The 27,914-nt window shown below is 48.6% G+C and overlaps 6 protein-coding genes across 6 annotated transcripts; 4 read left to right on the plus strand and 2 right to left on the minus strand.

The window, feature by feature from the left end:
- Positions 1 to 4,433: 4,433 nt before the first annotated feature.
- Positions 4,434 to 6,777, plus strand: LTR84_001261 (uncharacterized protein; the record flags this gene model as incomplete). Its single annotated transcript, XM_064844887.1, has 5 exons — positions 4,434 to 4,630; positions 4,693 to 4,900; positions 4,956 to 5,281; positions 5,346 to 5,707; positions 5,792 to 6,777. 5 exons carry the CDS (start codon positions 4,434 to 4,436, stop codon positions 6,775 to 6,777), a joined length of 2,079 nt encoding a protein of 692 aa, XP_064712747.1.
- A 3,330-nt stretch (positions 6,778 to 10,107) lies between these two features.
- On the plus strand, positions 10,108 to 11,772 carry LTR84_001262 (uncharacterized protein; the record flags this gene model as incomplete). Its single annotated transcript, XM_064844888.1, has 1 exon — positions 10,108 to 11,772. The coding sequence occupies one exon, from the start codon at positions 10,108 to 10,110 to the stop codon at positions 11,770 to 11,772; it is 1,665 nt and encodes a 554-aa protein (XP_064712748.1).
- Positions 11,773 to 14,138: 2,366 nt separating this feature from the next.
- On the plus strand, positions 14,139 to 15,992 carry LTR84_001263 (uncharacterized protein; the record flags this gene model as incomplete). The annotated part of the gene is made up of 1 exon (XM_064844889.1): positions 14,139 to 15,992. One exon carries the CDS (start codon positions 14,139 to 14,141, stop codon positions 15,990 to 15,992), a length of 1,854 nt encoding a protein of 617 aa, XP_064712749.1.
- A 696-nt stretch (positions 15,993 to 16,688) lies between these two features.
- On the minus strand, positions 16,689 to 18,671 carry LTR84_001264 (uncharacterized protein; the record flags this gene model as incomplete). The annotated part of the gene is made up of 1 exon (XM_064844890.1): positions 16,689 to 18,671. The coding sequence occupies one exon, from the start codon at positions 18,669 to 18,671 to the stop codon at positions 16,689 to 16,691; it is 1,983 nt and encodes a 660-aa protein (XP_064712750.1).
- Positions 18,672 to 20,691: 2,020 nt separating this feature from the next.
- On the minus strand, positions 20,692 to 22,139 carry LTR84_001265 (uncharacterized protein; the record flags this gene model as incomplete). Its single annotated transcript, XM_064844891.1, has 2 exons — positions 20,692 to 22,007; positions 22,133 to 22,139. 2 exons carry the CDS (start codon positions 22,137 to 22,139, stop codon positions 20,692 to 20,694), a joined length of 1,323 nt encoding a protein of 440 aa, XP_064712751.1.
- A 4,684-nt stretch (positions 22,140 to 26,823) lies between these two features.
- On the plus strand, positions 26,824 to 27,557 carry LTR84_001266 (uncharacterized protein; the record flags this gene model as incomplete). The annotated part of the gene is made up of 2 exons (XM_064844892.1): positions 26,824 to 26,829; positions 27,015 to 27,557. 2 exons carry the CDS (start codon positions 26,824 to 26,826, stop codon positions 27,555 to 27,557), a joined length of 549 nt encoding a protein of 182 aa, XP_064712752.1.
- Positions 27,558 to 27,914: the final 357 nt, after the last annotated feature.

Genomic DNA, 27,914 nt, shown 5'->3' on the forward strand with positions numbered 1-27,914 from the left:
ACCCAAACCTTAAAGCGTAGAAAAGGAAACACTTAGATTATCTCGATATGGGAGACCTTTTTCTCGACGAACACGGACTAGTATATATTCTCACGAGTATAATCGAAGAAGTGATTAGGTTACACTACGATATGCTAAATATAGGATATACCGATATGGATAAAACTATAGAGCGGATTATACGCACCTATACCTTTCTACAATTAGCAAAGTATATTAAGTAGTATATTAAGAAATGTGATGTCTATAGCAAGATAAAGTATGCTCGCCATCGACCTTATGGACTTCTATAGGAAATACCCTTACTAGAGGCACCCTAAGAGTCCATAGCCTTTGACTTTATCACGAAACTCCTAGCATCCGCACACCCGGTAGACGGAACAGTCTACGACGCCATCTTTGTAATTAACGATCAACTAATTAAGACAGCGTATTTCCGGGCTTTCAGAGAAACCACTGATACTAAAACGTTTGCACACCTCTTTCTAGATACAATCTATACGAAGTATGGTATGCCTAAGGAAATTATCTCCGATCGAGATAAACTGTTTATATCCAAGTTCTGGACTTCCTTTACGAAACTCCTAGGGGCTAAGACGAAGCTCTCGACTTCGTTCCACCCGCAAATAGATGGACAAATAGAGAGAATCAATCAAACCTTGGAGCAATACCTAAGAGGCTATATGAATTACGGTTAAGATGACTGGGTATCTTGTTTACTCTTGGCAGAATTCGTATTTAACACTACGAAGGGGGCAATAGGCGTATCACCGCATTATGCGCTATACGGTAGGCACCCTAGAATTACGGGAGATTCTATCGAGGCTAAGGTATACGCCCAGAAAGCTTACGTATATATTACGAATATCTACAAATTGCATAAGGCATTACGTGAGGAGCTGAGATTCCTGCAATATCGCATGAGAATCTAGGCTAATAAGAAGAGATCTAAGGGACTAGATCTTAAAGAGGGAGACATGGTCTATCTGGTCAGAAAAACTATCAAGATAAAACGACTAAGTACTAAATTGGACCATACTAAGTTAGGCCCATTTAAGATTCTAAAGAAATAAGGACCTGTCACCTTCAAATTGGAATTACCGTCGATTATGGATATTTACCCGGTATTCCACAAGTCACTTCTGGAACCTTGCTATTCGCTAGATGCGAAGGTAGGATTAGTCTAGATCGACAAAGACACTAAGGAACCCCGATACGAGATCGAAACCATTATTAATAGCAAATATAACACTAATAATATGTACTACCTTATTAAGTGGAAAGGTTACGAGGACTCGGAGAATTCATGGGAATCATTGTAAAACTTGGATATAAATGATGTTCGTGCTTATTATAGGATATACGGACCGCTAGACCCAACTCCTAAAGGACACTATGTCCTAGACCGAATCCTCCGATACAAAATAGAACGCTAGAAGGGCGAACGACGCTACCTGGTATAGTGGTTAGGCTACAGCAAACAATACAATATATGGGAACCTACCCGGAACTTGCCGCAAAATCTACTTAATCGGTATTACTAGTCCCAGTTATCGCCTAGGCCACCTCACTCCAATCGATATTAATGGAATCTAGGTCCGCTAGGGCGATTTCATCATTCTCGGATACGGTGTCCAAGACACCGAGGGCTAGTATCTCTCGACGGATCATTTGCCTAGATGTTTCCTCAAGTATCGCTAAATCATCGTTAAATTTATTGTTAGCGTCCTCTTTAGACGCAATTTCCTTATCTATAGCCGTAAGGGCACGCTAGGCCTCTAGGAGTGCCCCGTAGGCTAACACTCTTTTATTGCGAAGCCGGCTGATTTCTTTCCGTTTACCCCGCGACTTAGCTTTTAGCAGTTTCTTTTGGTCACCCACTTTCCGGAATTCTTCCAAGGAAAAGGTACTATCATAGTCCACGTTCTTTCGAATACAACAAGAACACTTCTTGGAACGCTCCTTGGAGAAATAATAGAGGTCGCCTAATCGAGCACAGTTGGTGCAGGCCACCATAGCGAGGAATCCTTCGATTTCGATAGCGAGGGAAAGGTCGTAACGACGCTAGGTGGAATTACGCTTAGAAGAATGCTAAGGAGGCATTGTTAGCCATGATGGACTTACGCGTAGGAAGGGGGTAGGCTCACCTTATATACGTTGAGGCCAACGCATGGAGAAGGAGGGGAAAGTGTTACGGGTTGACACTTAACCTATATGGCGACCCGCTAGGAGAGGCAGGTCGGGCGAGGAGGCTATGATGTGACGGGAGTCCCCGGCACACAAGGCTGAGACACGTAATGTGCTTCGGCGCTCTAGTACTCTGGTTGATCTGTGATAGAGCAATAGAGCGGATAGAGTAGGAGAGCAGGGGGGATCTTACGAGTATATAGTTACGGTCATTACACCAACATTTCATAGACTCCTCGTAGTCAATAATTATCTTACTACTACACTCAAACCTGTTGAACCCTGAGCCCTCACCCCTTCCACATCTGTCCGCAAGTACCTATACTTCCGTCCGCGAAACCCAACCACGTCTGAGTCCAAGAACCATTACGCCCTTGGCAGTTCGTAACACCGAGAGGGAAAGGTTGCTTTGGGAAATTGAGGCCTCCCGTTAGGCTCAAGAGGTAGCGGTTACTACTTAAGTTAAAGCTCGTCGTCAAATGGACGAAGCTTTTTAAAATGAAGTGAAATTGAGGTAGGAAATGTCGAAGCTAGAATCTGAAGCGGAGGAAGCTATTGTCGTAGAGGACGCTCGGTTATACCCCTAGGGCCCCGAGCTCGACGACCATAAGATTCTAGAGTTAGCCGAGCCCCCTACTAGATTGATATTATCCCCATTTACCTAGAGCGCGGGGGACGGCCTAGCCGATCAGTTCTAGGCTACGTTCCCAAGCGTTCCTTGGATCCTTCAAGATTCTTCCAGTATTGGTCGATAAGTTTCGAGTTAAGGTTCGTTCCTAGTTCCCAAGTATTTTCCTTCTCCGTATACCCTAACTATTTAATTAGATATTCCGTTTATTTATTTTGTTAGCGGTATTGGAGGATTCTTTCTACGTCGTAATATAGTTCTTGGATGTCTTTATCGATATAGACTGGTCTAGGTCGTACATTAGGTAGTGCTTTTTCTAGTAATGACTTATGAAAGATTGGGTGGATGTTTATTCCCCCTAGCAATTGCAATTTATATAACACTAGTTCTAGTATTTTCTTAACTCGATACGATCCAATTTTCGTGTTGTCGAGTTTTTTGCTTAGTCTTTATATTTTGATATTTTTTGTACTGATGTAAACCATCTCCCTCTCCTAGAAGTCTAGTCCCTTAGATCTTTTCTTGTTAGCTATTTTCGTGGTTGTTTTTACTATTTTGTCCAATTTCGTTTTTAGTAAGAAATATAGTTCGTTCAATTTATCCACTGTTACTTTTGCTTTTTCTACCTTAGGTTTTAGTTCTAGGCTTTTTCTTAATAGTTCTAAGTATCTCTCGTAGTTCGCAAAGAAAGATGATATTCCTATTATTAATTTATTGTTGTTAAAGGCGAATTATACTATTAGTAGTAGTTAAATCTAGTTATTTTATTTATAGTTAATATAGCATTATAAGTATTGTTCGATCGTCTAGTTTATTCTTTTAGTTTATCCATCTATCTATAGGTAATATAATGTTAATATCTTATATTTAATTCCCAATAGGTCTATTAGTAATTACTAGAATTGTAAATTAAATAACTTATCTCTATCGGTAATAATAATGTTCGATATCCTATATTGTGCGAATATCGTCCTTATTATAGCGTACGCTAAATCTTCTACTATTAATACTTCCTTATATAGTAGAAGATAGATATATTTTGTTAGAGTATTATTTCCCAAGTGCGTGTCGTGGAGAAAAGGCTTCCGTTTTGCGAGGTCCGCGTCGCCGTTTTTGCGAGGCCCTTTCACCGTTTTCGCCCCCATTCCGACCGCATCCAGCGCGTCCCCTCGCCGCTTTTGCACCATCCCTTTCGGCTGCTTTTCGTTCTTTCGGCCGTCTCCCTGCCAGTTCCCTGCGCCTCTGCCTGACCCTCCTCTCCATCCTTGCATGTCAACATCCCTACCACACTGGCGGTCACATTGACCAGACTAAACAACGACTTTGGCCGAACGCCCTCTTCGCCCACGGTGCCTGCTCACAATCGTATATGACTTCCTCGCCCTGACAGCGCCGAGTCCTCTGGCGTCGGATGTCTCACCAACCTATGCCATCATGCCCCGCGTGGTGGGGAACCTCCAGACGGTCGTGGTCAGCATTTTATCCCGAGATGAACACTATAAAAACGTCTGGTCTCAATGACTCCGTCCCTCTCTCTCCCTCCTACGCGTCTCTTTTCCTTCATTCGCGGTATCTGCCTCGTCATCCCTTTCTTCTACCCTAAGCCCATTCGTCACTCATGGGGCGTCGCAAGATTCCCCACGTGGTCAAATTGGACTCTGGTGAATCATACCTCGGACGATCTTCTGCCAATCTCTGTCCGCGAGATTTCCTCGAGGGCAAGTACCAAGAAGCGCTGGGCGCGGTCCGACCGGTCACCCTCTATGCCGACAGTACCCTTCACCACGTGGATCGAATCCGAGCACTCTTTGAAGAGTAAGTTCCACCCCCTCGACGGAAGCGGGTCACACATACCGCATCTCTGACCGCTCGTTCAGGTACTGCTCTCTCCTCCACCTCGACCCCCCGCAAATCTTACAAGAATGCATTCCGGCAAGGATGGAGAATTTTCTCCACTGGATGTTGAAGACTTACACAATCAAAAAGACCAGCACGGTGACCACGTACTGGCGGCAGTTGAGCCAATTGCACATCTTGTGGACACAGCGTCGGGTGGATCCCCAGGTCCTGAGGCAGATCTTTGTGGTACGGGTTGGCCCCCTGTGTGGTGACTGGGCGTGGAGGCTAAAGGAGACCACAGTTCATTGAAGGACCTTTGACGAAAGAATATGGCTTGGACAACATGGACACGGAGAAACCTCTGCTCGAAGCCGAGGAGTTTGTGGAGCTGATCCGATACCACTGGGCGTCCGATATCAACGTCTTCCACAACGAACGTCAGAGGCTGCAGCTGGCGGCGATCCTGTTGCTCGCCGCTTTCACGGGGTCGCGACCCCACGCCTTACTGTGCGTCACGTACCGCGATCTCGACCTGTACGTCGAAAAGGAGCAGGACACCGACACCCACCACGTCAAACTCGGAGTCAAGCTGACCAAGACCAAGTCGGGTAAGAAGAGGAAACGACCGTAAGACTTTGAACGCTTTCAGATCTGCCTCGACCCGATATACTGACGTGAGCTCATCCTGCAGAAAGACATACACGTTCAACCTCGACGACAATCCGGTTTTTTGTATCATCACCCATCTCGTGGGCTTGGCTTTTGATGACGAAGCTTTTGCCGCTCCTGGTTTGGTCTCTCCCGATATCCTATTCCGCCTGAAGGCAAAAGGCGAGAGTGGTTGCCAGCAAATTCCCTTCAAGCAAGATATCCTGGATACCCTGGTCTTTCGGCGGGCCGTAAAGACCAAACAAGGCGTGCAGACGTCTCCCACGGCTGGCCTGATAGATAGCATCTACCAGTCTTGGGTCAAGCGGCTCGGGGAAGCCCTAGGCTATGTCCAGACTTTGACCACGTACTGTCTCCGACGGGCATTGGGGAATGCGGTCAATGGTATGCTCTCTTCTTTTGATTCCGACACTGTGCTCTGGCACGGGGCTCTTATCACTTAGCCCTTGGCTGACTGGACAAATTCAGATGACCCGAATTCCAATGCGGCCGTTCGAAACCTCGTCCTGGACCACGTGGGGTCGTCGGCGATCTTTGAACGTAATTACCTCTCTCGAATCATTCGATATAGCACGCAAGACGCGTTTTGGCACCGCGAGCCCAGCCACGAATCGGCCAAGGCTGCCAGTCGGATTGGCCGGCTTCGCGATCGAAATCGGCCCAAAAAACTCACGGAAGAGCAAGGCGTACAGGTCCGCGAGGCTCCAGCCATCCTCGAACTCCTTGCGAGTCGGGATCGCCTTCGCATGGACATTCTAGGACAGTTCGGGGCCTTGAAGATGGCCGAGGGAGAGCCCGTCTACGATGATTACCAGGCTCTGGGACGGACGATCAATAGCACCGTACGCGCTCAAGAACGCGCTCTGCTGAGGCACATCCAGGAGGAGTACGACATCACCGCCCCCGTGGTCAACATCCAGAGACAGATCCAAGGAGATTTCCCTGACTGCAAAGAACCGATACTTGCAGAGGAAGCGATGATTAAGATCCCCGAACGACGCCGAATCGCGGAGGCCGCCGTCAGTGATCCAGCAAGGTTCACCGGAGAGAAGAGTTTGTTGCGACACATCAAATGCTGCCGCAATATGATTGCACTATGTAAGAAAAGGGAAAGTCGTACTGCAAAAATTACCCCCCCTCCAGCTCTGCCCTTCACGGATTCTCCCGAAGCGACTTCCAGGAAAGGGCCAGAAACGCCTCGCAGCAATCCTCTGAAATGCCGAGGATTTCAGTGTCTGTTCTGCATGATGAGCAATCTTCCTACGAAGGATCGACAGCAACGGTTCAAAAGCAAGTTCTCCCTTCAACGGCATGCAGACCGGTGTCGGCTCAACCAGTTCATGGACGGCGATCGGATTCCCTGCCCTGACGACCTTGGTTGTGCTGGAGTGGTCCTGAAAGGGAAGTTGCACTTCAAGAATCATGCAGCTCGAGTTCATGATTTTGTGTTATAGCTCCTCCTGTTCTGAAACTACTGACGATGGAGGTGAAGCCTAGCCTGGGACTCTTCTCTATGCGCCTACGATGTGCCCCTTCGGTATCATCATTCCATCCCGAGCAGTGACTGTCAACCGCATTTTGTCGCCCGTTGGCAGTCATGGCTTTGTTTTTCTTCCACTGATGGGAACTGAAAGACAGCACATTCTTCAGCCATTCTCATCTTCCGACTCCCTCTAAGCGAGGTATTCTTTGAATGACCACCTCGTATTATAGCACTAAGGGTTTTTCGTGGATCAAAATATTGGTGTGGTTCCTGTGATGCTTATCCTGCGGCATGTACTGGCAGATGACACAGTTGTAAAATTGGTTTTTCAAGATAGGTGGATTTGATGACCTCAGGGAGATGTTGGCCGTCAGGAGAAACGATGATCGGCAGCACTGCACCATCACATGGTGGGATGACTCGATGGTGGATATTAAGAAATTCAAGAACTAATATAACGCTGGTCGCTGTTTCCGGATCTGAAGAGGGAGATTCTAAGGGACTTAAGCATATTCCCAAACTGTTATTGCCTATGTCACCACCCGACAAGTGATGTTCGACTTCTCTCGCCATTTGTCCCCTTTTGCCAAGGGCCAATTTTCCCTCTACGCGCTTCAATTCTTGTGAACAGAAGCCCACACAGGCGGAGCACATGGAAGAGCCAAAGGAACCAATGGCATGAAGTTGTTGAGTCGTTGAAGGGCCAGCAACTCCCAGGAGTTCAATCTTTTCATGGCCTAATAAGAAGCGTTCGGACTCATCAAAATTTCGCTGCCTGGCCAAAGTGACCCCTCCGTAATTAAATATTCAACTGTCTGGTCACCAGCGAGCACGCCGTATTCACCAGGAGTCAAACATCATCACTTGAATACCACGCATTCAGTATTCATGAATAAATATCTTCCAAGTACCACCTTGAGCTGAGGGACGGTATAGTGTAGAGGTATAGCATAAGAACGCTTGAGGGCAGAAGCAACGGATGTGTTGGCGACCACGGGATAGCCTGTTGGCAGGGAATAGACGGTGGAACGTAGCGTTATTCTACGCTCGATTCGTCTGAGAAAACGCAGGCTTCGGTGCCATCTTCGTCTATTCTGAATGTGAGAGTGCATGGATCGTGGAGTCGCAAGCGAGAGCTAATCGATATGCCGCTGTGGTGGAACCCCTTGCGCAATGAAATATGTCCCATGGTACTTCGACTGCCACCACGGCTGGCGCACCACACAGTACTGCCAGTGCTGTTATCAAGATGTCTTCGCGCTGAGAATTAACTGTGCTATCATCAACACCAGTTTTAGTCATAAATCCCAAGATTTCAGGTGTGAAGGCCCATGTTTCTGGAAGTGTATAAAAATTAGCTAAATTAACAGAGGCCTATTATAGGCTAAAGTTGTAACGTATCTGCATACGTGTCCCACTGCCGGGAACAAGTGTATGGCCATAGCCTGGCAGAGCCTAAACTAACACCTTCAGTTGTTCTACCGAGCGTCATGGCAGTCAAATTTAACACTGCGGCGAGAGCCATTGGGTAGTCAGTAAATTCAAAAACAACACCAAGTACTAATCTCGAAAGCTTCTTCTGCTGCTGTTGACGAATAAAATTTGCGTTTTGATGCACTACCTGGAAGCCATACTGCAAATCTCAGAGCTCATTACTTTGCCCTGATGGTTTGATGGATAGGGGTCCCAATGTCGGACATATCTGGTCGTGCGATAAGCGAGGTGACCACCTATATCGGATTAGAGTGCCTCTGGAAGCTGAGTCCATTTCGTGGTGCCAGAGTTTGAATGTGTTCATCGTTGCATAGCTTTCTCGGCGCACTTGTATAGGAATATTGTATTGGTTGATATGACACAAGGAAGTGCGTGGATCTCTGCCAATCAATAGTGGCAGTAATTTTGCGTAGGTTGAAAGGGATGCACATGTACTCTTCGACTTCACCCTCTTTCTCGACCAAGGTCCAGCGGAATTGGTCGCCCCATTCTCGGAATCCTGATGCGTTTTCTTCGTAGACAAACGTGTTCCCTGCCTGAACCAAATAATTCAATTCTTCGGGAGATGGCTTTCTTGAGGTGTGAGACAGATAACCTTGTAAACAGGCTTCAACCACCACGAGGAGGTCCGCCGGCGTTCGGACAGCTCCTCGAAAGGTGGGACGCACGCTATCCATAGTTGCCGAGATCGATCGATCGCAGGCTAGTAGTAAGATATGAGAATGAGGACGACCTAGATCTGACGATTCTCAGCTTCAGCTGTGAAGCGAGGGGAACAAGCACTTTATGGTTAACAAATACGTGACAGGTCAGATTGCCAAGATGTTGACGAGCGTGATGTCGCTCATGGATTGAAGTGGCGGACTAATTAAGGTTAGATCTGCACAGGCAGTCAATATAGCCAATAGTATCATTGTGAACTAGGAGGTGGCTTGGGTCGGTTGCCCAAAGCTTTGTGGGAGTAACCGAGCGATCCAGTCTTGGCATGAGGTGCGAGGCGTGTTAGCGCAAAGCCGTCAATAACTCATCATAATGACACCAAGGTGATAATTTCAGCTGTGCAGGCGCAGGTTACAACGGAACCCTGCTCAGAAGACTCTGAAAGATGTCAGATGAGCCAATATGTATAGACCATATCATCAGATGTATAGTATATCGAAAAGCGAGAGCCGGCATGGGAGTTGTGCCCACGGCAGTGCCACGTGTCCAGCGATGCACAGGTCAACAGAGATACAGCTCTAACCGGTGTGAAAATTTGTGGAGATACTGGCCTGCATGCGACATGAAAGCAACCTCGGTTAGACTGATTGTCTTCTACGATTCGTTCAAAGGCTTCATCCCTAGCTGTGGATGCAGATGCCGTACTCACCACTTTTCGATCGCGTAGCCTGCCCACCCGTGTTGCGTTTATATTAGTTGTTTGGTGAAGGATCGATACAGGAGGGAAAGGCACTATACCCTTTGATCCTCAGGTTCTCAGTAAATTTTCTGTACCCTGCGCTCTGTTTCTCATATTGCCATGGATGATGACATAAGTCGCAGTCTTGACGAGCTTCGTGTTTCACGCCCGACTTCGTTAGTATGCGAATTGGTCGAAATTCAGAAATATCAAAAGACATGCCCACGAGATTTTACCCACATACGGTCACTGAAATGCTTGTCAATACCAAGTCACGGAACTCATCAAAAGCCAGGTCGCATCTTAAACCAAGTTACTTTGCCAGAGGCCGACGGCAGGTTCGCTGCAGTTTCGTATTCATGGAGACCCACCGCCTATGAAAATGACACAACTGGAGGATACACCATCATGCGAGAACAGCCGGACAGATCGGACCACGCCCAAGTACGAGATGTTATTCTGGATCGTGTGATTAAGTACATAGCCTCTGGTGGCATACCGGCATTTTGGATTGACCAAGAATGTATTGAGCAGAACGATGAAGAAGCTAAAGTTGTTGCCATGCAGTCCATGGATGTGATTTACCGCCGCAGTCTCTATCCAATTGGCATGTTATCAACGCCTGTGCAATACCAAGACGAAGTTGATTTGTTGTTCGCCCTTCTCAAGAAAGACCTCGTTGTTTGGCATTCTGTGTCTCAAGTGCCTCAGCTGGCTGCCGAAGTAGACATTTCAAAAGCCCGAAGATTGTTAGATGTTCTTTTCAGGATTATGTGCGATCCTTGGTGGACTCGTCGCTGGATCTTTCAAGAAGAATACTGTGCTATGGCTCGCATGCAGCTGTTGATTCCCTACCTGCCAGGATTGAGCAAAGTCAATGGTCCACGGGTGTTCGGCACAATTGACGGTGAGCTTTCCATCAACGCTGCTCTTTTCCGGCAGCAGGTCACACTCTTCTGCATGGCTTCCCACCACAGAGGTATCTGGAGGTCGAAAAGGGACAAATGGCAATGCAAATTGGTATTGCAAAGAGCTAAGAAATACAATATGCTACAGAAGTATGGGTGGATGGTCGGCGACGATAGCGAAGGTCGTGCCATGTCTACACGGATTTTGGCAGATATCTCGCGTCGCTCATCTAGGATATCGTCCGACACCTTGGCGATCATGGCGAATTGTTGTGGGTATGCAACACGCCTAGACGTCAAAAGTCTCAACTCAGCCAAGTTGAGTAGTTTGAGTCTGGCAATTCTTGCATTGTTTATTCTCAACGGTGAGATTCTTCGGCCTACAGTATATGGCAATTTCCCAGGGACTGTTCTTGAATTTCTCAAGGAACAGTCATTTCAAGGATTTGACCCACCAAAGGTCGACAGGAAGTTGACCTTTCTGAAACGGTGCAGACTGAGTGATGTTGTGATGTGTGAGGAAGGGATCCAAGCAACTGGGTATCTGTGGACTGTGTGCAAGGTCCTCAAATCTGAAAGCATTATCTGGCCTGCAAGGCAAACAGCGAGAAACCAGGACAGTCTCACGCAGCTTGTTAACTGGCTGCACGATTCATCATACAGCGAACTAGCCAATAACATTGAAGCCTATCTTGCTGGTGAGATGCCGAGCAATATGGAATCGGTGGGGTTACGCGAGATTTTTGACAGTATGGCTGAGAGGGTTGCCAAAGCCATGGAGGCCCACCAATCACTCATCATTGCCAGACTAGTGGGTCACGATCAGAATTGGGCACTGTTCGTGAAAAACAAGCGGCATAACACGTCCTCGCTAATCTTTACGAGCTGCGAAGCCGCGGAAGACAGGTTTCCTGAACATCGAAGTCGATTCCTCGACAAGTATGTGTCATTACAGGTCGATGAAAGTAGCCGGACAGATGACGCTCTACCTCGCATTCAAATCAAGTCCTGGATCAACGGTCTTTGGTTTGCTGATTCTGTCAGCCCGAAAGCTGTAATTTTGCCGTGGCCTCGCTTTCTATCTGATTACGTCCACAACTGCAATCCCCTTAGTGGTGGTCGGCAACAGTTCGACAGTTTTGGCGGCAAGGATGTGTTTGCCTGAACTAATCTCCACGCGCACCGTGTGTAACTACTCCCACAGTATTGGGAGAGTCTTAATGGTCAACACATCCATATGTTGGACTACATAATTCTCGATTTCAATCAAGAGGGCGGATATGATATTCGGATAGTGTCGGTACTGATAACCAATAACATACATCCACAGCAATTTCGAAAATACATTTTTAGGCAAGGCTAGGGTTGTAGATGTAACTACTACGTCGTCTAACTGTGCACTTTTTATTCTCGGTCGAATTGTTGGTACCCCTAACAATGACGAATCTTTATTAACATGGCTCCCTGTATGTGATGTAAGTCTTGAACAAGACACGACATGTGGACGGAAGGGCTCTGGGAATCATTCCACAGGCTTGGAAATCCTACGAAAGCGTATATACGGGAGATACGGAGAATGCATAAATCAACGTCCTCGATGGTCATTTCTGCCTGCGTTTAAATATTGAGTGGCTGTCAGGAGGTTCTATCCCTGAACTTTCTCTTCCAATATTGCCATCAATTCAATCCTGGAGATCTACAGTCGCCGCGTACGGTAGAGGAAAGGCAATATTCTGTTCGGGTGGACCAATTGGACATATCTGTGGCATTTCCATCTAAAAGTAGCAGGAAGCGCCCCACAAGGAGGTGAGTTCATCCGTCCTTGGCACTGGAAAGCACAGCGAACAGAGTGCCAGTTATTTTGTTGGTGGTGCAGACGCATCGGGAAACCGAGGCGCCCAAAGGAGCCTGCGCCACACGCCAAGCCCGCGCCGCTATAAAATCGACCCCTCGCCCCGCGAGGTCCCCCTTCTGATCTTCCCTTCCTCGTCCTCACTCAGTCTCGTCGGTCTGCGCGCCCCTAATCCCCCCTGTCCACCGGCCCCTGCTGTGTCGACGTCCTTTGTTTGGTCTCCACGGCGAGGGCTTTTGAGGGCTGTTGTCCCCCCCACCGCCCCCTGCTAGTCTCTGCGTCGCTGCCACGGCGTACAGCTCCGCTCATCTCCCTGGAATCCGTCCATCCTCGGCAGGCAATCGTGGCGATCCGCATGACGCTAAGAGCCGCCTGCTGTGATGTTGTGCTCTCCTCGCGCGACAGTGTTGGCTCACTGGAGGCAGGATCGCGGTCTCCCGTGTCCAGCTTCTCCTGCCGGCGACGACCTGAACAGCCTCCAGTGAGCTGTCCAGGAGAGATCGGTTATCCCACTCGAGGTGGCGTTCTAGGCGGCCTTGAGGACGACCGGCTGGTTTCTCCTGCATGATTTGTCATGGCGGCCGAGCGGATGGATTGCTGCCTGAGGGGCTGAGTGTTCTCGAGCTGAGCCGGTTCATGTCTCCAAGCGGCCTTGTACGTTGATTTCGTCTGTGCTCAACGATGCCATTGACTCTCGTGAAATTGGCGGCGCCATTGTGGATCAGCGAGGGAGGTTACATGACGAATATAGCCAGGCAAATTACTGGCGTCCTGGCTGCTGCAGGCAGATCCTGCGTCGGACGAGGCACACAAGTCACGGAGCGCACGGTCTCGTGGTTAAGGGATCCTGGAGCGCTGGACCTAGCTACACATTCGAGACCGCTTCGTACGCGCGGCAGGGAGTATTCGAGCTCTGTAAACTGCGGACGCTTGCGGCCCTGGCCCATGAGTCACGACTCTGCTACCACGCCATCTCCTGCACCAGCATCAAAATGGCCACAACTCCGACACTACAGGCCTCAGATCAACATATCGACGGTTTATAGCACGCTATTTATTGTACATGGACCTGGAAATACTAGCTGGTGTCCGCCCACGCCCCTTTTAAGTCCATGTCTGAGGTTTAGGGGGAGTGGGTGGAAGGCACGGTTAGGCGGATTGGAAACCTGCTCAAACCCCAATCGTACCATATCGAGATTTCCGTGGGTCTCTGCTGATGCCTGGAGCCTGATCTTCCCTTTCTGCTACTCTTCGGGAGAGGCGCTAAGGTGGCAGCTCCGAGACAGAACAGGCCATCCTTCTACCGCAAAGAGCCATTTACGAGGCAGATGAAGCCAAGGATAAACCGGGCTCTGGATACGAGATGTCAACTTCCTACTAGGGCAAAAACCATTGCCGATGTGGAAATTTCCCGTTCGGGACTGCTAATCTATGGGACCTGAGAGCCATCCTACCCCTATCCTGTAAGCGGAAGCTCAATGGCCGCATGGAGGCACAAGCTGAAGACCGCCTGCAAATGGACTGACGCCTGAAATGGACTGCCATTTCCCTCTCTGAAACTTCTCGCGGCGAGCGGCGAGGCGAAGCAAGTGTTGCGTGTCACTATAAAAGACCAGCAGTTCTCCATCTCCCGGAGTTTCCAGTCGCTGAAAATCGATTTTGTGCTTTGTCCCTTCACGATGAATTCTACTTTTAAGATCACCTCCGCAGCCAACCAGCTGGATATCATTCACTATACCGTGCCCCCGGCCGTGAAACCGAGACGCCAACAGGTTCCACGTCCTCAAGAAGTGATGCTCCAGAAATGCTCCTTGCCCGATCTCACCCCTAACAGTCTTTTTGACGAGCCTGGCGAATCGGTCAACAATCCTAAGTCACCTACATCTAACTTCGCTGATTCTCCAGGTGCTGGTTGCGAAAATTTGGATTCCTCAACATTGGAAGCGAATTTCCTAGAATCAGAGTCTACAGGTGAGAACCTCTTCCAAAAGCCCGTGTATTTGGCATTGTTGGACACATCATTAATTTCTCATGTTTCAACAGCCAAAGAGTCTAGCTCTAAAGGAGAATCCACCCAGTACAGCCCTATCGGCGTTGGATCGATCCAGTCATTAGCCCAAAAAATATCCTCCGCAGACTTGGATGTCCTCGAGGAACCTCGAAAAAATTCGACCATGATGGGCATCCAAAGTACACCAGTGCTCAAACCACAAACCATGACGCTGAGCAGTTCAGGAACGGAGACAATAGATTCCACAGACTGTCGCGATGTACAGATCGACAACGCCGCAGAGGAAGGGGCAAAATCGGATGAGGACTGTGACGACGGTGAAGTCAGCCTGCAGATTTCAGAGACTGAGGACTCGGGATTACGCTATGTCGACTTGATCCCCAGCGACCTAGAGACAAGTGGGATTCCATCTGGTCCTACGCCTGCTGCAAAGCAACGTAGGGCGACTGAAGAGACTCAGCGGTCAGCAAAGTGGAGCATCCGTCCGGTTTCACCAGTTGGCCAATCACTGCGTACGCCTTCGACTCTCCACACCACCCTGCGGAATGCTCGGTCTTCCGCAACGATCAAGGTGCCCCGATACAAAGCTGGTATATCTATTCGACCTTCCCACCTTGAGAGGGACTATCCATCAACAACTACGAAGCGTAAAGGGCCCACAATGTCCGCCACTCTCTCCAAGCGCAACCGACCACTGGCAGGCAATCCCGAGGCGAGGGTGCTGAGCGACTCGGAATCGAGCGACTGGGCTGCTGGTGACGACTACTACATCAATGAGGCGAAGCCCAAGAATGTCACACAGAGGCGAAGCACGTCACGACTCTCTCGGCCATCTAAGCTTTTGAAAACGAGTGGCAAGCGACATGACCGTGGCTCTGTAGAGATCCTCATTCCTCACCGGAACTCAGACCAGCTGCAGAAGATACAGAAAACTCCTCGAGAAAGCCCAGCAGCCCTCCAAGACAACGGCGTCAAGTCGTCTCCGCTTTCAACCTTGTTGACTAACCTCAGCGTCCACCCCATAAGACCGGATGACAGTGGGTACTTGACTGCTCTTGTTGATGATCTCACGACCGTCGGACCGCTGCTCAAGTCGCCCGCCGCTTTTGGACTTACCGACGATATCGCGGTTTCTTTAACCAATGCCAGCGTCAAGCCCTTGACATCGGCTCTTTGGTTGCTGACAGCGACGATTTCCCGGCCCACTCAAACTCCGCAGTCTCCAAAGGGTCGGCGCCTCGATTCGGCGATGGACAGTCCGAGCGACGACGGCGCGAGTGACAGTAGTGAGCGATCCTCCCAGACTGCTCACAGTATCCATCACTGCCCATCCGACAGTGAAACCGACGGAGAAATACCACAGATGACGAGAGGGCGATGGTCCAAAGTTGAAGACAAGAAGCTCAGAGACATGAAGCAGAGTGGTGAGCCTTGGAGCGAGATTTGTGAAGAGTTCCCAGATCGAACGGCAGGAGCTGTCAAAGCGCGTTGGTACATAACCTTAGCACCCAAGTCCCATTAGCGGTGCATTATTGCCAGTGGATCTAGGAGTTAAACGAGACCATTGAGGGATTATAGATATGTCCAGATGGTCGACATCGTTGAGGATGCGAGGGATTTTCTTCTCCAGTCTTCAGTGTTTTAAATACATTCGAAGCTGTCTGTATATATGACGGAAAGAAGACACAGTACTGCAAATGAGCGCGAGTGCCTCAAAATGCCTCGCCACTGAGTGGCATAATCACGCTGTTCCTCAGCTCTTGGGCAATGAGTCTCTAGTATCTCTTCCACATTCGCCGAGGTGCATCAACTTCCATACATCGTCAATCCTAATTGCCTCGCACAAGTGGTGTTCGATTGTAGGTGACGCTGATTCGCTCATCAAACAAGAGTGGCAATGGGAAAATAGTGTGTCACAATCTATCATGAGCTGAAATGTCGGCCACAGAGATCAACTCATTGATCCATTGTGGATCACAATCTGGTCGTGTTGTGATGTCTTGGTCTTTTAATTGCAACAAGGGAAGAGTCTGCGCCCGTTTTGGGTCTTTCAACAAATCAAAAAGGCTCATGCCCAACGCTTTGTCAAGCTCTCGAAGGAACTGCCCTTTTGCGGTGTCAATTTCGTCTAACAGGGTATCGTACTCTGAAATCGACAGCGCTTCCTCGAAACTGTAATCCGTTTTAGCTTTCCCCTCTAATCCTGTGAAGGCCGTACTCACATCCTATCACTGGCTACCACTTTCTTGTCTCCGACCGACCATTCTCGTGTGATCAAGCCAAGGGTGGACCAGCCAAATCTTGTGGCCATGCCAAGCCAGCGCTGACCGGCGTCGATTTCGTGACGGAGTCGGGCCTTACATTTATTCCACCTCATCGCATCAGCAGCGAACGCATCAATAAAGCCTCGTTTTGTCATTTTGGCACCCTTATTCTGTGCGGGGAATGGCACTCCCCAGATATGTAGGATCATAGCACTGTAGGTCGCAGCCTTGCGTGCGTTGGTGCCCGCCAGCCGTTGCGACGAGTACGCTTTATTCTCGTCGAGGGTTAATCGTCCTCCGTTTGCCACTGATCTCACGTAAATGTTGGCCAAACGCGCCAATGTGAATCGCCGTATGTAGCTGTGTAAGTGACTTGCCTTTTCAATAGTGCTCACTGTTTCCATCAGAACCTTAGGATCGTTACTGAACAGCTCGGAGGTCCTAGCTGTTCTGTCCTGTTGTAATAGGCATATGACCTCCTTCAGCGCTCCAAAGGCATAACAATTGGCGACTGCTATAACCATCGTGACAAGTTTGTCTACATAACGCAACGACGTGTTTTGTCCCCTTCGACTGCGGGAAAGTCCCAAACTCTGTTTCGCGGAGAGACGCCTCCACACCCGGGCAGCTTTGACAGACTGGTCAGTCTGCTGATCATGGTTGGTCATGGCTGCTCTTTTCATGTCCCATTCGTCCCAAAATGACTGATCGACGTGGTTTTCTGCGCTTGTAGTGGTAGCACCGGCTGTAAGGGACCCGTTGTCCACATGTGTTGTCGCCTTAGTACGTTTTGAAGAAGGACCTGCATTAACAGTACACTCAACAGGTCGTTTGTTGGATTGATGATTGCTTGAGCGCTCTCCTAACTCAATGGAACCCGCAAGTCGTACGGTCGCAGGTTCTATCAGCTCTTTTTCTCGTACTCGGTCTGGACTCGCGCTGAATGTTTCGTCGTCGTCTTCGTCATTGTTGCCTGCCTCTTCTCCGTCCGTTTCGTCTTCTGCTCGACCCTTGTCATTCTCCTTTTTCCCCCTTGCATAGCTCTCCATCGAGTTTCGAATTCCTTGCTCTTGCATCTCTTCCTGAACACCCAACTTCTCATCATCATCTGACCTTTTCTCGCTTCCCCACTCACGGTGCATCACAGTGCGTGCAGCTTCCGCGAATGATACCGTTCGTTGCTGTGATTGTATTTCCGGGAAAGACAGCTCAAAATCGATAGTTGGGGATCTATCATCCTCTGTGTCCAAGCTACGTTCAATGGCCTGCACATTTAGTTTCCGATAGTAGGTCGCATCATGCTGAGGTCCTGTTTCTCGACGAAATCCCTGATCCGCCTCACCCACGGAGTGGATATCTGTGCACACACTCGTTTGCGGCGACACGATTCGGCGAGTCGTCGCACTGCTCAATGTCATGGTTTCTCGGAAGCGGACGTTCTGGTCTTCGTCGTCTATAGTGTTGGAAGATTTGGAGGACGAAATGTCGACTTCTGAATTAGTCTCCAGGCAAGGGGCGAGATCCAAACCTTCTCCCCATCGGACATGGGCTTCATTCCGTAATTCCATACCTTGGACTGCACTTGCTAATATAGAGTCGTGTTCCCCGGCTTCTTCAGCCACCGGTGTTGGCAGGCTGAATAATTGAGAATGCTGGGTGCCATCGGGCCTTGAATTTTCCTCTGCATCGAACCACCTCACTTCTTCGTCCAAACTTTCGGATCTCCGCGAAGAATCCAAGAGGGTTTGCCGGAATTCTATAGCTTGGGCGTAGAAAACAAGAATTTGAGGGGCCCGGTCAGGGTAACGTTGACATAACATGTCACGACTCTCAGCAAGGCAAGTGCACAATGTCTCAGTTCGGAATCCAAGAGCTTCAATCACAAAACGATGAATACTCTGGCAAGCAATGTGATTTCTCGGAATCGGAGACTTCATTTGTAATTAGAAAGCAGTGTGCCTCTTTTCGAAGGAAACTGGGGAGTTCAGGGGTGGGGGGATTGGGAGTACTCATAGTGACCTAACAAAGTAGTAACAAGGACCTAAAATAGACTTCTCGAAAAACTATTTGCGTTTTGACATTTGTAAAAGGGCTGGTAGACCAAAACTCATTGCCCTGTCATCTCGCAATCTATGCTTCCTATTGGTGTTGTGGTTAAGGTAGTGGCCAACGCGCTCATTCGCTAGCGCTAGGATGAGCGGATCTCCGCTATACCACAAATAGTGCATGGCTAGGAAGGGTAGGTCATCCTTTGAGATTTTTACGATAAGCCTATCCGATGATCCAAGTGTGACCCTCAAACGCGCATCCTTCATCGTGGTCGAATTTACTGGCCCATAAATGGCACTCGCTGTCATTTATTCTGGAATGGTCTGGAGTGCCGGAACTGGTGTGAAGAGCAACAAAGAATGGGGCCAGGCAAGACTATGAATGGATATCAAGCAGATTCTGTGGAGCCCAACAACCGCCATACGCGAAGCAAAGGTGATAATTAGGACGGGACTGTTGGAGCAATTTCGACCACTTCCGTCCACAGTATCCGTACACATTTAGCGTAATCGATATCCTAGTGTGGTGAAATACGCCCATGGTACTTCGAGTGCCACCACCACCGACACACCACTCATCGTAGGGATCAGCTATATGAGAATCGCACTATACTCCCGATCCATTACCCTATTGTTGTTTCCACTCTTATACATAAATACCAACATTTAGTACTCTGGGCCCTGCTTTCGTGAACTATCTACAAACTGGGTGAAAATAGTTTCGACGCCCTCGAGAGCTTAATACATACAGTACCTTTCACCAATTCCAAGATGATGTGTACGTAAAACACCGTCTACTGATTGTAGAACCGATTATCAAACCGGCTACTAACACTGTCGACAGTCGGGGCTGCTGTACACTGCCCCCAAGATCCCCTGCGCGATACTTCAATTGGGATGGTTAAACAGCCGAGCACCAACTCGAGTATGATCATTCGTAACGTTATAGTAACATTACAGCCACAACTAGCTACCGTAGCCACAGAATGACCATCCGCCGAGCGCCGCATAGACATATCGGATGCATCTCCTGCCGTCTTATCCAACCAAGGCGGGTAATCTGCACGGGATTTTCTTGTTGATAAAATATGCGCCAGCTGAGGCCCGAACCCTTCCCATAAATCAATATCCCTAATAATCAACACCATTTGATGTAATCAATTCGTGGCTAGGTGAATGCATGAGTCTAGACTAAGTCTAAAGTCAATAGGCCGAACCCATCAGGGTGCGAAAGAAAGCTCGAGAAATCTTAGGGCAAAGATGTCAGTACTTCCAACTTAACCTAGGTGTTACAAACAGCATATGCGGGCCTACTTATGACCAGCGGGATTAGGCAGCTGTGCCGAGACCAAACAAGGATGACGCAACTCAGCCTGACAAGCAAGGCTGAGTCACGTGACCAGAAGGTGGTCCTCAGTGGTCATCAGGGGGATACAGCCTCCTCAGTGCCAAGCACACTGAGGATGACTGAGGACACCCCTGAGCACTGAGGACGCTAGCACTATATATACACGCTCCTTAGACTAGATAGGACTACTCGTAGTCAACTTCGTTAACAATCCTATACCTACATTTAGGATACCGAACACAAAAGTTCTCTTCGTTCATACCTGGTCCACCTGTTAATACTCGCTCTATCAAGGAACTACCTTGGTCAGACACTGTTCGCAGTTCAGATCATAACACTAGGCCACCGATTTTCTTTCCTAGGTTTAAGTTCCTGAAGAAACTTGAGTTCAGTTGTAAACGGCTGTATAGCTTTAGCATCTTCCTCTATGTTCAGATCCTCATATATATACTCCTGGGCGGAAGTCAAATGTCATCTCCCACATTCGCGCTGGAGACAAGGAAAACACCCGGCAATGATGTCGGCAAAAACCTTGCCTGGAGATGACCATCGAACCGCAAATCAGATTGACTTCGCGATTCGTCGTGCCTCTTCAAAGCGTCGAAGCTTTTCCCTCAACTCGGACCTAGTGTTTGTAGTGCTAAAATTCTCGGCGGCAATAGATGCGACTTCTTCATCGGAAAGCGCACCAACAAACTCAGGGTCAAAGATATCAACGAACCCATGCTGGCCAAGCCATGATCGCTCCACCACCCCTGTTACGACTTCGTCATTGAAGCGTTTGATGGCCACTTTGTAATAGGCTTTAAGGATGTCATGAATGTCGTAGACTGTCTGTTCGTCATTACCCAAGCGTAATGCTTTCGTGAGTTCTGGGAGATTGACAGGCATTGCATGTCCTTCATGAAAACCCATCTTGCGCAGGCGTGAAAGCACACGGTCTTCTCGAGCCTTGGTCAGATTTTCAGCAAAATAGTGGTTGACGGTCTGAAGTATGCCGCCTCTCTCATCTTCGAGAGTGTCTTCGAGAGTTCGATGTGCTTGCATGTTGGAATCTTCCAACATCGGTAAAAGATGAGTTCTTAGCTGGTACTGGACAGTTGGATCAATGACTAACTGACCAAAGATAGCAGTGAGAAATTCATTGACTGCTGAGTTGACTTTGGCTAAATGTTCTTTTGCGATGTCCCGCCAGTTGGCTGTTTGCTGTCGGAAAAGGTTCTCGATGACGGCCGGATTAACGCATCCAGGTAATTCACAGCCACGAGACTCCAGATATGAAGTTCGTATCCAATCGTAGATAGTGCTCGTTTCAGTAGTTCCCAAATGATATTCTGGATCCATTTTATCGTCGGTCCGTCTGAACGCTCGGGTGTGACCCTTTGTAGACATTCTCTTCGCAAAGGCGTCATTCAGGTCCCGTATGTGCATTCTCAACTTGAGAGGGTCATCTGGAGAAAGATTGTCCCCGTAGACGCCTCTCAAGTAATCCGCCTTTTTCTTTTGATAGCGGCTTGAGATCTGAGTCAAGTACTGTCTTTGCTCCATGGTCGATTGGCGAGGAGGACCAAGTTTTTCAACTTCGGCTTGGAGACTTTGGCAATGTTGCTCAATCTCAGCGACGACAGCTGGAAATTCGCGGCGGATGTGTTCATACAATAACTGAGCTAAGAATCCACTCAAGGCGGGAATGCCCACACGATCACCTCGCAATGCGTCCCACGGACTAGTTGCGAAGAACTGACGCTCTTTGGCGTGTCGTTCTTTTAACGACACACCTTCCTTAATCTCAGACGGGGAGCGATTACGAACGGCAAACCATCCGTGCTGCAAGTTTTCGACAGAATTTTGTGCGATTCGAATGACCTGATGCCGAACTTTAGTTCTATATCGGACTTGAAAATGATGAAATGATTCCTTACCCCTGCTTCGTCACCGTTTTGGACCACATCGCACTTTGTGATAATTCCTACCGTCCTATCGCCGCGAGGATCTACGCCACGAGCCATCTTGAAGACCTCCTGGTTGGCAAGGTTGTTGCGTGCATCCATGACAGCCCTACGCTGAATCAGTATCACAGAAAGTCCATTGTTCTTGCTGGACTTACAGAATGATGGTGCGAGTATCGGAGATATAGTCCATGATCAGGTTACGAATAATCTCGAGGTCTTCTTTGGTCTGGTAGATCGTTGGATCTGTTGCAGATTAGTGCCACTATTGATGTAGCGGGAGAGAGATCACCAACTATGAAAAAGCCCAGGCACGTCCACAACACTAAGATGGTGATGCTCCGGCCCAGAAAGCTCAACCTTTAGGACATTGTCGGAGAATCGTTTTTCGCATTGATCTGCACTCGTGGTATCCGCTCGAGGAAGCCCCATCAATTCGGAAGCCTTACAGGCTTTAGCAGGTGCGAATTTTATGGCTTCTGAGCTCACTCACCTCGTTCAGAATTGCTGCAAACTCATCTGCACCAAATGATGTCTGCTTAATACATCGTGCAAATTGCTCAAGACGTGCTTTTTCATCAGCATCGTTGATATTACTAGGCCCAGGAATGATTGACACTCGCACTGCTGACTCATGCGCGGATGTACGGCGAAGAACAATCTGCGTAGCATGCCTGGTACACAGATCACTAGCGACTGGGAAGGAAAGACCAGTCAGACCTTCGAGCAGTGACGATTTCCCGCTGGATTGGTCTCCCACAACGACGAGCTATTTTCAGTCAGAATTCGAGCCAACAAGGGACTTTGCTCAGGGGAGCCACCTGGGGTAGAGAGAGATCTTCGCCAACACCTAACTCCCGAAGCTGATCTATGACTCCAAGATATACCTGGCGTTTATCTTTATCGAGGCTGTGAAATGCCCCAAGGTCGAGGCTGGTTAGTTTTTTCACCATGATCCAACGTCCAGTCAACTCTGGGAAGACTGTTGAAGAGTTAGAACAGGCTACCATGGGCTGGTTCGAGTCATTAAAAAGGAATGTTTGATGAAGGCTGCCAACCTGATCAGGAATTTGGGTAATATGAGACGTAACTTCCACAGCTTTGAGGAAGAAGGGAGGGCATTGACCAGATTGCTGCCCTTCCTGGGACCATTTGAGACCGATAATGACATTTCTAATTCCTCTTTGGTGAGAATGGAGCTTGTAACATCTTAATTAGCATGGGTATTGCGTTAGTAATTCATATATATTGCCAATATATTTGTTACCATATTGCGTTGGAATAATTCGCATCACGTGAACAACGCCCGAGCAAGTTTATGTAAGTGATCCGTGCTTTTCCACTATTGCGGGCTCCTGTGTTTATTGCTAAACTTTAGGTCGATCCGGGCCCTTGATCTCCCATTCGTGTACCTTCCAATACAGTCTTGCGCAACTGCGCAATCCCAGGACCTCGGACCTCGCTCCCTGACAGGAGATTCACCGCCATTGCCACTATCAGCCTGAAGAGGAGTTCTCGCAACGCTCGTTGTTCAAAGAGTTGGCATTTGGCAACGAACTTAGGGTGAAAACTCTTCACAATCTGTACTTTTGTGCCCGAAGGCCATGCGTGGGTTTCAATTTTGCCAGCTTCAGCAATGGAGGAAACAAGGAGATCCGCCATCAACAGACCGTCGGTTTCGAATCGAGAACAATTGCAGACTAGTACGACTCTAGGTTCGAGCAAGTTGCAGATGTCTTGTATGACTCGAAAACCTTGTCCGTTGCGATGGTGCGCTTCTCTAGAAAGTTCACTTTGCCGGAAATGTGCACTGCGAAGAATCTGAGAATCCAGGACAATAGTATTTCGTATGCTTCGTTGGCCTTGGGTGGCCCATTTGAGAGCATCGTCCAAATAGCACAAAGTGCGTGACGCAGCTACCATTGGTTCAAACGGCAGAGTGTCTGCCTTATTAGTCGGTGCTGTCAGTATGCAGATGAGATCATGAAATCCTGTTGCCAGAAGTTCTGCATTGTTCAAGGTATAGCAGCCTAGCTTGAATTGGCGACTGTAATCCCTGATGCGGCTCAAATGATCCTGTACAACAACAGTCGGATTCCTTGGGACGGTGATGAGCTGTTCCAAGCGATTTCGAAGTCCTGCGACTGTTTCGTAAGCGAATCGTTCCATGACCCTATGTTGTCCTGGAGCAATCGCAGCACAACCCTAACGTTATAATCTGAACTGCGAGCTGGTCTGACCAAGTTGGCTCCTTGATAGGACGGATATCAACAGAGATAGGACTATAAACGAAAGGCAGACTTGTCCAGGCCTTCCTAAAACTAGGTATAGGATTGTTAACGAAGTTGACTATGAGTAGTCTTATCCAGTGCAATGTCCGTGTATATATAATGCCTTCATGGACTGTGGACTGCTATGGACTGTGTCAACAGTCTACAGTTCGTTACTGTCCATATTGTCACGTGATCAGGTCCTTACCCCTTTGGGCCCCACTGCCTTCTATTTAACCATCTTCCTCGGGCTCTGGCTTTGTGACCTGAATGACGACCTGGTTTGTTATTAGAAAGGTCTGGTTTTCTGGGTTTTTGGGGTTGCTTCCATTTCCGCCTGTAACTTACCTCGGGGAAGATTCTCCAAAAGGAGTATCGATCAGCCTGCGCACGGGAACTTACCGATATATTGGCATATATTGGCAGGAGATTTGAGAGCGACATTGGAATCCATCGAAGAGCAGCACAGATCATCACCGGAGCCTTCCGTACCACGGGAGGCGCAGCAACTCACGTCGAGGCAAACTTACTGCCAGCACCGTAACTGCTCGAGAGTTCGAATGCGCTCGCTCAAGTTTTGCGGACTTGGTTCCACAGAAGTAGACGATCCTCCACAGCCCTTACTCGCTCTCGAAGGTCATTGGTGTTGGGACAGACGTCGTTGAGACGACTTTTCAGGTCGTCAATTTTGTGGACGACATTCTCGAGTTTTTGCTCCAGACTTCCCAGACGATCGCTGATGCCATTGGAGTTTCGATCGACAGCGTCGAGCGAGTTCGAAACCTGGTAGCGTCATCTCGTAACACGTACACGATTACCGAGCGCCTGGAAGCCTCCGCGAATGTTGATGGAGCTTTGCTCGATATGATACTCCTGTGGTTAAATTGCCGGTGGTCTGCTCAACCGTTTCCCGACCTGATGCTAGCGATCGAATACGCTCATGTAGATGTTTGCAATCTGTTTGCAATCGGTGACAAAGCCTTCGAGCCGCTGTTAAAGATTCTGGGCGAACGTAGTAAGGCTGAGAGGCACTTAGTCAGGCTGATTGGCAAGAGTAGTCGTGACTTACAATTCTGTCATTGCGGCCTAACCAATTCTCGTTGATCGGGCATGTGACAGCTCGCACATCTCGCCATGTCCAACGCGTGGAGCAACTTGCACTGACACGACAGATTTGACCATGGCTAGGGATCAAGTGCTGTTTCTGCTGCTACTGTTGCCGAGTAATTTAGCCTCAAAGTTGATGGGGACGGGCCTGGCTATCGGTGGAAGTCGTACCCTTTCGAGGTTGCACTGATTCACGTAGCTGTCGAAGTGGACCATGGACGACCAAACCCAAGCAATCGACCAATGGACCACCACGTCGGGGCCGCACGTCGTTGACCTGACCCAACTCGTAACAAGAGCTTTGGTGACCGTTCTGCATCAACTGATGTAATTCTTAAAGCTCTCAAAGCGGACCGCAAGCAGCGGCCAAGAGGGACGTGGAAGTGACAAAAGGGCAGTGGACTGAGCGGGAGAAGACTAGAGATAGGGTAAGAAATAAGTGAGGAGAGAAAGCAAAAAACGAAGCCAAAAACGCAATTGATGGGTTTGCCACAATCGAAAAGCTGAGCCCTCACCGGATCGTTCGTACTGACAAGGCGTCGTTTCGAATTCTAAGCCTTCAGGGGAAGTATTGTGGGACAAAGGCATTTTGACACTAAGATCGCGCCCATCAATGCTGAAACAGGTATCCCATTGACTCTGCTGAAAGATGAATTCCTTACCTTATGGCCGACTTAGGCAGTCGGCAACGTGGTAGACCGAGGAGAATTTAGAAAGCAGGATTAAAGCTGACATAAATGGTGCCTCTGGCAGCTTCCTCTAAACGGAATCGAGGTGCCACGACGTGGGTTCATATCTTTTGGTTATTTTCCGTACCAAACATCGACGTTGCCGACCTGGAACGTGAGACAGAAATTGCCGGCCTAAAGACTCGCAGAGGGCGTGGACTCGAGTTGATTGGCCTTCTCTTCATCCATGCATGCCTTAACCTTGTCGACGGAAGAATGAGGATAGAGGCAGTGCACTTAGCAAGGGGCATTGATGAGTATAAAGATGGGCGATTGCCCTCAGGTTCGCTTTTTCTCTTCCTTTCCTCCTTCTTAATCCTTCAACGGTATATTCCACCTTCTCATTTGTACTTTCAGTCATGGCTATCACCCGTCACGCTGATCACCTTCACCAAATTAACAACGCGAGATCATTACGTTCTCGGCGTGTTGTGATCACGCCCAATTCTCCACCATCGCGTTCTCACCGCATTCGAAAATCGCGTCTTCTCCTGTCGACAACCCCGAAGCACCAAGACGGGAAGCAACAACGGCCTTCTAGACAGTCCAATACTTTCGAAGATGTCTATCCCAAAGGACGTCGAGAATCGTGTCGTGATACTCACCATACACATGGGCAATTTCCCCTCAACACCGACGATGAAGGTATGTCCGCCCGTATATTACCGTAGGATCAGAGTCATTGACGAGAAGCAGTCGGTGGCGACAGTTCTGGGTCGCTCATCTTCGATCCTGGTTCGATCACAGTGGTACCTGACAATTCGATATCCTCCTTGCCTGTGTTCAACCTTCTCACTGCAGAGGCGTATGTTGACCACACAGCTTCCCAGGGAGAGGAGGAAAGGCCAGGGTCAGCAATGAGTGTACTGATGACCCCTTCCGTTAACCTTGAGGATGTTGGGTCCCCTTCCGATGGACTTTGGGACGTGAATATAGCCTATGAGCAGAGATTCTGTTATAGCCATGGCGAATGTGAGTATCTCCTAGGGACTGAGGATCGATGGATGTCTTCGACCGACTTCGAGATCCCAGACGCTGAGGTTATATTGGAGAAAATGCTCCAAAAACACAAGGACGATCCTTCGGCTTTTGAACCACACACACGGCGTTGTCAAGCGGAATGTCAAGGCAGCCTACTTGCCCATGTGCATCGTGTCATCCAAAGTCGCAAAGATGACGACCTTAAGCTATATCACATCGAGTGGAAAGCCTGCTGGACGCCCGAGAGCATGATTGGCGACAAAACATGGATCGGAGAATCGTTGAAAGCCAACAAGAATGTGAGCTGTCGGCACAGTGCGCGGGTGGAGAACGGGTTCAAAACCAGAAAAAGGAATTTTGAGAGCATGATGGTGGTTATCAATATTGAATGAAAGGGGAGAATGAGCTCTATGGGGATAAGCTGGAGCCTAGAATATTGTGGCGAAAGCTTGGCAGAAAAGAATTTAGGGGCAATCAAGCAGGTCAGTATGAGATTCTCTATTGCGGACACATCTGAAAGTACACGAAATGATCTTGAAGAGCCAAGCTTCTTTGGCGACATTAAGTGAATATTTGACACCAGTACTGCGGACTTTTTGCCTTGCATTGTCATCTATTCCGGCAAATTGCTTACAGCACAGTAGACCCAGTATCATTTTGGATCAGCTGTTCTATTTCCGGGCTCCTGTAGAACCTATTTTTAGGAATCTAGTCACATGGGCCGCTATATAAATGTATGAAGTATAGAT

The sequence above is a fragment of the Exophiala bonariae genome (assembly GCF_035927105.1).
Source record: "Exophiala bonariae strain CCFEE 5792 chromosome Unknown scaffold_1, whole genome shotgun sequence".
Lineage (NCBI taxonomy): Eukaryota > Fungi > Ascomycota > Eurotiomycetes > Chaetothyriales > Herpotrichiellaceae > Exophiala > Exophiala bonariae.